Below are 10315 nucleotides of genomic sequence, written 5' to 3' on the forward strand. Positions count from 1 at the left end.
ATTCTTCCTCAACAAAATTTTATTCCCTTTCTCTTTTGACTTTTAAAATAAAACTTTCAGTTTATTTTCACTTATACCTTCACCTTCCCTTTTATCAATCTCTTCTTCTCTTATCTTTCCCTTTCTCCATACCCCACTTCCCTGTATATTAGGATAAATTTTCAAATCCAAGTGGGAATGAATCTTATTCCCTCTCTCAGCCAAATCTATTGAATAGAATTGTCTCAGAGATTCAGTCTCCCTTTTTGCCCTCTAAAATTATAAATCTTTGTGCCTCTTCACCTGGTATTATTTATTGCTCTAGTATGATTAATCAGGTATCATCAATCACAGTTTGATTATTTGATTTCTTGATAAGTTCATAATGTTATCAGATTGCTTGCTTGATAAGCATAATTGTCTGAAATTACATGAAATTATAATTATAATCATTTTTTACCTTACCAATTTTTCAAGTACCCTCCAAGGACACACAATCATCTTCCTGACCAAAGTCAAATCATTCTTGAACTATTTGTGCCTCTCCCCCAAGCCTATTTTTCCTCATGTTTTACCACCCCTCCCCACCCAGGGTAATTAACCCCTTGTTAAATGAAGCACTGCTTATTTTCTCTCACATTTTACTTCTCTAACCCCGGCTATTTAACTCCTTGTTAAGTGAAGCAGGGATTAAATCAAACTCTGATTCAATTAACTACAAGAATCTTAAAAGGCTCTAAGTCCTGGGAAGCTCTGGAGGTCTCACCTGAGAACTTTACAAATGATTGTAAGTTACAGGAGACACTGACTTATGATGCCCTCATTAGACAAAGTGCTAAGCTTTTGTCAGCATAGCAGAATTAAAGGATCAAAGGATGAGACAATTAAAATTAAAGTTAACACCCCCTGCTTTTCATCAGGGCTTGATGTGTCAAACATAGTGATGTCATGTTGGACCTCTTGAATGAAGAGACAAGACCCAATTTAGATATCTTCAATTATATTTGACCCTTTAATTATCCTAAGAGAAGTAAAGTTCTAAAGAATTAGAAGTGTTAGATTTTCCCTTTTAGGATTATATACAATTTGATGTTCTTGACCAACATTTATTTTGCTTTGTTTTTTCCTTCTTCTTTTCATTTACCTGTTTATGCAACTCTTGAGTCTTGTACTTTTGAATTCTCTATTCAGTTCTGGTCTTTGTGTCAGGAAATTCTGGAAGTCCTCTATCTTGCTGAACATCAATCTTTCCCCCTGACATTATATGCTGAATTTTGCAGGGTAGTATATTGTGGGTTATAAACCCAGGTTCTTTGCTCTCCAATATATGGCATTCTAGGTCTTCCAATCCTTCAATATTGAGGCTGATAGGTCCTATGTGAGTCTGATTGTATTTCCTTTGTATTTGAATTGTTTTCTATTTGCTGTTTGCAATATTTTCTCTTTTATTTGAGAGTTCTGGAATTTGGTTATAACAGCCCTTGGAATTTTTATCCTGGGGCCTCTTTCTGGAGGGGTTCTGTATATTCTTTCAATAGTTATATTGTTTTCTTATTCTGGCAGATTTGTACAGTTTTCCCTCATAATTTCCTGATGATGTTTTCCAGGTTCTTTTTTTTTTTTATCTAGGTTTACTGCATGATGTTTTCCAGGTTCTTTTTTTTTGATCTAGGCTTATTCTGATGATTTATAGATTGTCTCTACTGGATCTATTTTCCAAGTCATTTTTGCTTCCATTTTTATGGGACAGTTCATCTCATTCACATTTACAGTTAAGTACCCTAAAAGGTACTTTACATTTTCTCCAGCTTTTCAGCCTTTTTATTTTGTTTGATGGAATCTTGTAGTCTCATAGATTCATTGGTTTCTATTTGTTCAATTCTATTTTTGAGGTTTTATTTTCTTAAATTACTTTTTGTGTTTTCTTTTTTAAAGGTATTGAATTCTCTGATCATTTTTTCATAATTTTCCTGCATGACTCTCATTTCTTTTTTCCATTTTCTCCTTCTTCTCTTATTTATTTTTAAATTATTTTTTAAGTTCTTCAAAGAGCTTTTGTATTTGAGTCCAATTCATAGACTGTTTTGAAACTTCCCCTGTGAATAAATTTTCACTGAATTCTTCTTCAGACATGGCATTGTTATCATCTTTGTCTGTAGTTTTCTATAATGAGCACTCTTTTAGCTTTTTTGCTCATCATTGTTGTTTTAGCTCTGCTCCTATATATCCTGACCCAGTCCTGTCTTTTGCCCCAGTGTTCCCAGATTTTGTTTGAGGTTAGGATCCTCTCTGTTAGCCTACTATCTAGCTGCTGGGAACTTGGCTGTTGTCAGGCTGTTGGGACCTGGATTGCACTGTGGCTTAAAGCCTCCCATTGCCTTTCCTGCTCTTTTAGTTCCTGAGCTTTATTTCCCTTTACCCCATTAAGAAACAGATCTTCACTGAAGATCCTCCATGATGTCTACTACTGAAAACTTTTTCATGGTGGGATCTGTAGACTGAATGTCAGAACAGAATCTTCATTTATCTTTGGTAGGGAAAAGCTCAAAAGCATGTTAATTTTACGCTGCCATCTTGGCTCTGACCTGGAAGTCCTCCTTTTCAGATTTTAAAACTGCTCAGGATTTTATTACAAATATAGCAAAGTAAACAGGTTAGAAAACTTTTCCTCCTGAATGGTCAACAAGGACTTTAAGACAGGGGTAAATAACAAAAGACTAGGTGAGGTTGCTTGGTAGACAGAGACAGAGATAGAGAGAAGGAGATAAAGACAGGCAGGATAAAGGCTATCAGAGAGAGCGAGAGAGAGTGAGAGCAAGAGCAAGAGAGAGAGAAAGAGAGAGAGAGAGAGAGAGAGAAGGACAGTCAGTCATGAGGCTTGGCTTAGTCTGGCTACATGCCATGGGAGAGGCCCATGGTGCTCCATGTGGCCTAAGAAAGAGAGTGAGAAAAACCCATCCTGCTGGATTGAAGTTAGAGTCAAAGAAGAAGGAGAAGAAGGAAGGAAGAAGCAGTGGCACTTCCTGTTCAATACTCTTCTATAGTAGGTTGGGCAAGGGGTGGTCCTTGGGGAGTGGTCTTGCACCTTGGGGCAGGTATCCTCCAATGACAGACTATGTACAGGGCCTTTTCTGTTGCAAGGTGTGTGATTTCCAAGTTCAATATGTCATTTTTGGTCACACCAGTGTTATTCTGGTCTTTCCTGTCCCAAAGTAAAGTAGAGGGGAAAATAGGGGACAAGATACAAAAATACATCTCAGCATATTATTGGCATCATTTTACAACTCTACCATTTGTATTGAGGTAATTCAACATAAACAATAGGAAGTTCCTTGAGATCTCTAGCTGAGGGCAAGGACATGATAGACATTGCCAGATCCTTTCATAATGGCATCTTCCTAGAGTTTTTTCTGTCAGCAACTTGAAGTGGCATTGCCATCTTCCATGTTTCCTCTCAGAGTTGAAAGCAGGTCCAAAAACTGGAGGAGCACAGAACTCTTCTCATTCCTGTTCTCACTAACTCTACCACATCTCTCAATCAGAGCAATGAGAAAAGAATCCCATGCCAATTGTCTTTGAGACTTGGGTTACAGTGATTATATGTTTTTTCTTATAAATCTAATTCCCCCTTCCAGAAATTCACTGGTAAAGAAAGGGTAAGGAAGTACCTACTCTGTACCATTTTTTTAATCAAATAGTTTCTGAATAAGGAATTTCCTTACTCTCACCTATTTTACAAGTGGTATTATGGATTGTTCATTTATCCTATCTTAACTTCATCTATTCCCTCATTCTTTATATTTCTTTATACCTGGAAAATTGAGCATGGACTAGATAACTAGAGACACGCCTATCTGCTCTAAAGTTCACAGACTCAAAAGTGTAGACTATAAGGGACCTCATCTAGTCCAACCCCTTCATTTTACAGATGAGGAAACTGAGGTCCAGAAAGGTAAAGTGACTTCTCCAAGGTCATACTAACATACAAGTGATAAAATCAAATTTCAAATTTAAGTCCTTTGATTCTGGATACAGTCCTTTTTCCATTGTACCAACTGACTAAATTCCTTTCTCAGTCTGTTCTTATAAAACTTGAGGTTCTTGGGGAGAACTCAACAATTAGAGGAAGAGACAGCAGGAGTGGAGGCACTGCTAGAATGAGAAGTCCACTGGCATGTAAGAGGAAAATTAGTATAGAGAAATGGAAGCTGAGCAGTTAAAAGGTAGCATCTAATTTGGCACTGGTCAAAAGAAGGGTCTGTTAGTTTTTGTTTGTCCATACTTTAAATTGAGTTCCATATACAAACTTTTAATTTCTTAATGAGGGTTCACTTCAAAGTGATGATGCCTTCATTGTTGAAGAAGATAATGACATCAGGGAGGTAATGTCATGACAAGTACATGAATTGGATTTGAGTGAGGAGGTACTGTGCTAAGTCACCAGCCTCACTTTTTCCTCTAGAACCAGCGGCCAGATATGAATCAGGAGAAGACCCTGAATGTGAGGCAATCAGGGTTAGGTAACTCGCCCAAGGTCATACAACTAGTAAGGGTTAAGTGTCTGAGGCTGGATTTGAACTCCCATCCTCCTGACTCTAAGGTCAGTGCGGCTCAAAAGTTGTTGTCCAAGTTGAGATACTACAAAGCAATAATCATGAAAATGAATTGACTCTGGTTAAGAAACAGAGAGATCAAGAAGTGGAACAAATTAGATGCAGAGGATATAGACACAAAAGAGCATAGTAATCTAGTGTTTAATAAACCCATAGATGTTAGTTTCTAGGTAAGATGTCACAGAGGTTCTTTTTTATGTATTTTCTTTTAAAAAATTATTAATTTTGAATTTTACAATTGTCCCCCCTAATTTTGCTTCCCTTCCCCTACCCCCACAGAAGGCAGTCTGTTAGTTTTTACTTTGTTTCTATGGTATACATTGCTCTAAGTTGAATGTAATGAGAGAGAAATCATATCCTTAAGAAAAAAAATAAAGTATAAGAGATAGAAAAATTACATAATAAGATAGCTTTTTTTTTAAAAAAAATTAAAGGTAATAGTCTTTGGTCTTTGTTTAAACTCCACAATTCTTTCTTTGGTTACAGATGGTATTCTCCATTGCAGACAGCTCGGAATTGTCCCTGATTGATGCACTGATGGAATGAGCAAGTCCCTTAAGGATGATCATCACCATCATATTGCTGTTAGTGTATAAAATGAAGAACTCACAATTTTATGGAAACATGTTTAACATAATTATATATGTATAACCTATATGAAATTATTTGCTTCAAGGGGAGGGGGAAGTAAGTGAAGGAGAGACAAAAAGGTAGAACTCAAAATCTTACCAAAAGAAGTTTAAAAATTATCTTTTCATGTTATTGGAAAAAGAAGCAAATAATATATATTTGTTATAGATAATAATAATAATTATATTAGATATATATATTATTTGGCAAAAACTGCTGAGAGAACTGAAAAATCCTGTGGCAAAAACTAGTTATAAATCAAAATCTTATGTCATATTGCTGAATGTATGATTTAGACATAAAGGGTTATATCAAAAAGTAATTAAAGGAATAAAGCAAAATGATTTTAGCTCTACAAATAGAAAAATTCATGATCAATAAAGGCTTCTGGGTCATGAGAATCCTAACATGACTAGATTCCCCACAACCTTTTAAATTTCTCCAAAACAGACATTATGTGCCAAAGATAAAGCAAATTTTTCTTCATGTTCTAGGACACCAAGACTCAAAATAAGATTAAGAAAAATCTATAGTCTAGTTACTGACACTTGCTGAATTTGAGCCCACTCAGCACCCTTTCCCTTGCCTCCCAGGTTATTGGCAGCAAGCCTGAGGAGAAGGTGGCCTCTGGTCTAAGAAAGAGAAATCTACAGGGGAGTGGATGAGGAGGGAGATTGAAAAGGTTTGGAAGGAGGTTTTACTTTGGTGATGGGAGAGCATTCTATTGATGAATGTTCCTATAGATGAAGAGACACGGTTAGTAGAGGGGAAATGGAAATATTACACTGAGTCATTTGGTGCATGAAAAATCTTCTTGTATTGAAAGGGGGATCTCAAACTTCTGGGGCAATTAACACCTAGGGGAGTGGAACAATATTGATCCAATAAAGGAGATTTGGAAGAAAATGTTGGGGGAGGTGATAGATCAGTGGTGAACTGCATAATCAGAGTCAAGGTGGCTGAGGTTCACTATCATGAGGCAATGTCTTGAATAATTGTCAATGTTCTGTGAATGAAGCACAATAGAAAAGCAAAATCCATGCAACAAGCTTTACAAGGCAGTATCAGTAACCACCTAGAGGGGAGAATCTGTGGATTCTTGGGAAACTTTGATTACATGAAGAATACAGAGAAACAAGAGACCAGATAATTATAAGAATCTTGAATCAGGAGAATGAAAAAGAGGATGCATGATAAAGAGGAGAGAACTCCTTTTGAAAGGAGTGCAGAAATGAAACTTAAAAAAATAATAAATAGGACTAATTGAATGGGAGAAGACAAAGGAGGAATCTACTTAAATAACTGGAAAGAAAAAAATTATTTTACCAGATTAAAAACAGGAGAGAAAAATGAACCAATGAAACCCCCAAAGGAAAGGGATAACAAGAAGAGGGCATTAGAGTTGACAATACAACTAACTTTAAAAAAGTAAAATACTTTAAAAGTATTGTTTATAATAAAAGAAAAAATATAACTTGAATTTTAAAAATTAATATTACAGAGAAGTGGAGGAAAGATAAATCTAACTTTTAAAACTATTTTTATAGTATTTTATTTTTCCAATTATATGCAAACATAATATTAAACATTCATTTTCACATAGTTTTGATTTCCAAATTTTCCCCTTCCTGATTTCCTTCCTCTCTCGCTAAAACAAAAAACAATTTGGTATAGGTTATATATACATGCAATCATGTTTAATATTTCCATTATTAGTCATGATGTGAAAGAAGAAACAGACCAAAAGAAAAAAAAACCATGAAAAAATGAAGAAGATGAAAAATCATATTTTTTGATCTGCATCCAGAGCCCATCAATTCTTTCTCTGGATGGATATAACATTTTCCATCATGAATCTTTTGGAATTGTCTTAAATCATTATATTGCCAAGAAGAACTAGGTCATTCATAGTTGATCATTATACAATGTTGTTCTTATTGTGTATAATATTCTCCTGGTTCTACTCATTTCACTTTGCATCAGTTCATTTTATTCTTTCTAGGTTTTTTTCTCTGAAACCATCCTGCTCATCCTTTATTTCAAAATAGTATTCTATTACATTCTTATAGCACAGCTTATCCAACCATTCTAGCAATTGATGGGCATCCACTCAATTTCCATTTTTTTTGCTACTACAAAAAGAGTTGCCATAAATATTTTTGTGCACATAGATCCTTTCCCCTAGTTAATGATCTCTTTGGATCTAGATTTAATAGAGATATTGCTGGACCAAAGGATATGCACACTTTGTTTGCCCAAAAGATCATTCCAAATTTCTCTCCAGAATGGGTTGGACTATCAGCAATGCATTGTTGTCCCAGTTTTCCCACATTCTCTCTAACATTTATCATTTTCCTTTTCACTTTAAAAGTGGGTGTATTAGGCTACGCCCCGGGGGGGGGGGGAACCGGGCACAAATTGGGGGAAGGGGGGGACCTCTGCCAGAGCGAGCACATGAAGCCCAGCCCTCAAGGCACACAGAGAGCAGAGTTCCAGGAAACAGAAGCAGGTGGAGCCAGTAAGCAGGAGCCCCCAGGACATGAGCCCATTGAACCTAGGGAGGGGAGTGAAGAGAGACACTGTCCAGCTCGGTCCTCTGCCCCTGGAATAGGATTCTGGGGCTCTGACCACACTCAGATCCTGATCGCAGTCTAGGCCTCCCCATAGAACAGCAGGGCCCCCCACCTCAGCCCCGTGGCAGAGGGAGCACTTATGGTCATTCACAGACCAGGAGGGAGGACAGAGTCTCACACACTGAGACCCTTGTGGGAGTGTCCCAAAAGCTCAGGAAGCATCACAAAAACAGTCTTAGGCTGGGAAAATGAGCAAGCAGAGAAAAAAGAGGAACAGCATTGAGAAATATTTTGCATATGACCCCAAGAAGGATCAAAATATTCAGTCTGAAGATGAGAAATCACAAGCTCCTGCATCTAAAGACTCCAAGAAAAACAGAAATTGGGCTCAGGCTATGACAGAGACCAAAAAAGACTTTGAAAATCAAATGAGGGAGTTAGAAGAAAAACTGGGAAAAGAAATGAGAGAGATGTAGGAAAAATATGAAAATGAAGTCAGCAGCCTAGTCAAGGAAATCCAAAAAAAAAATGCTGAAGAAAATAGCATGCTAAAAATCAGCTTAGGTCAAATGGATAAAACAGTTCAAAAAGTTATTGAGGAGAAGAATGCTTTAAAAAGCAAAATTGGCCAGATGGAAAAAGAGATAAGAAAGCTCTCTGTGGAGAACAAATCCTTCAGACAAAGAATAGAATTCAGGGAGATTGATGAATTTATGAGAAACCAGGACTCAATACTTCAAAACCTCAAAAATGAAAAATTAGAAGAAAATGTGAAACATCTCATTGAAAAAACAAGCGATATGGAAAACAGACTTAGGAAAGATAATTTGAAAATTATTGGAATACCTGAAAGTCATGATCAGGAAAAGAGCCTTGACATCATTTTCAAAGAATTACTACAGGAAAATTGCCCTGATATCCTAGAAGCAGAGGGCAAAATAGAAATGGAGAGAATCCACCAATCCCCCCAAGAAAGAGAACCCAAAAAACCAACCCCCAGGAATATTATAGCCAAATTCCAGAACTCCCAAGTCAAAGAGAAAATATTACAAGGAGCCAGAAGGACACAACTCAAATATTGTGGAGCTGCAGTCAGGATCACACAGGACTTAGCAGCAACTACATTGGAAGCTCATCGGGCTTGGAATATAATATACCAGAAGGCAAAAGAGCTTAGAATGCAGCCAAGAATCAACTACCCAGCAAAGCTGAATGTCCACTTCCAGGGAAAAAGATGGACTTTCAATGAACCAGGGGAATTTCAAATGTTCCTGTTGGAATGGCCAGAGCTGAACAGAAGGTTTGATCTTCAGATACAGGACTCAGGTGAAGCATGGAGATTGGAGGAGAGGGGGGAAATATGAGGGACTTAATGAGGATGAAATGCATGTATTCCTGCATAGAAAACTGACACTGATAATACTCATATGAACCTTCTCAGTTAATAGAGCAGGTAGAGGGAGCTTTTATAGTTGAAGCACAGGAGAAAGCTAAATTTGAAGATAAAATATGGTGTAAAAATGGAGTCAATAGAAAAAAGGGAAATGGAATGGGAGAAAGAAAACGGAGAGGGGGAATAGGCCAAGGTATTTCATATAATAAGATTTTTCTTTATTACAATGATCTATTGCAATGATATGGAAGGGGGGAAGGCAAGGGAGAATGAGGGAATGTTTGCCTTTATCAGAGGTGGCTAGGAGAGGAAACAGCATATATACTCAATGGGGTATAGGCATCTGGAGTAAGAAGGGGGGGACAGGGGGAAGGGGGTGATGTGAGTGATGGAGGAGAGGATGGACCATGGGGGGGGGAGAGTGGTCAGATATAACACATTTTCTTTTTTGCTTCTTGCAAGGGGCTGGGATTGGAAAGCCTGTCCAGGACCATAGGGTCAGGTGGATGCTGGGCCTAAGGGGTGGTAGGGGGGCTTGGGGCCTCTTGGCCACAGAGCCAGGGATCTGTCTGCTGTGCCACTCAGCTACCCTACAGCAGAATCAGAGTGAGAGGAGGGAGAAAATATAGTACATGGTAGTGGAGAAATATGAAAGGAGGGAGTTGTGATCAGCAATGGCAACAGTGGAAAAATATGGAAGTAACTTTTGTGATGGACTTATCATAAAGAATGTGATCTACCTGCGACAGAGTTGTTGGTGTTGGAACAAAGACCCAAGCACATTTTTTATTATTATTATTTTGGGGGGGGCTGCAGGGCAAATGGGGCTGGGTGGCCTGCCTGGGGCTGCGTAGCAGGGTGATAGTTGGGTGTCTGAGGCCGAATTTGGCCCCAGGTGCTCCTGGCTCAAGGGCCAGTGCTCTGTCTGCCACCCAGCCACGTCTACTATTATTACTATTTTATTTTATTTTGGGTCTTTTTTCCCCTTTTTTTTTTTGGTTTTTGCAGGGCAGTGGGGTTGGGGTGGCTTGCATGTCACATGGCTGGGTGATTGTTGGGTGTACAGGGCCAGATGTGGGCTTGGGTGCTCATGGCTCCAGGCCTGGTGCTCCATCCATTGCGCCACC

At 38.0% G+C, this 10315-nt stretch overlaps 1 protein-coding gene across 1 annotated transcript in view; it reads left to right on the forward strand.

The window, feature by feature from the left end:
- LOC141514203 (uncharacterized) overlaps nucleotides 1-6774 on the forward strand; it is a 75003-nt gene extending 68229 nt beyond the window's left edge. The window contains exon 6 of the mRNA XM_074224789.1: nucleotides 5079-6774. Coding sequence (XP_074080890.1) covers nucleotides 5079-5118 — 40 coding nt within the window. The 3' untranslated portion in view covers nucleotides 5119-6774. The remainder of the gene's footprint in view (nucleotides 1-5078) is intronic.
- Nucleotides 6775-10315: the final 3541 nt, after the last annotated feature.

This window comes from Macrotis lagotis, chromosome 2 (genome assembly GCF_037893015.1).
Source record: "Macrotis lagotis isolate mMagLag1 chromosome 2, bilby.v1.9.chrom.fasta, whole genome shotgun sequence".
Classification (NCBI taxonomy): domain Eukaryota; kingdom Metazoa; phylum Chordata; class Mammalia; order Peramelemorphia; family Peramelidae; genus Macrotis; species Macrotis lagotis.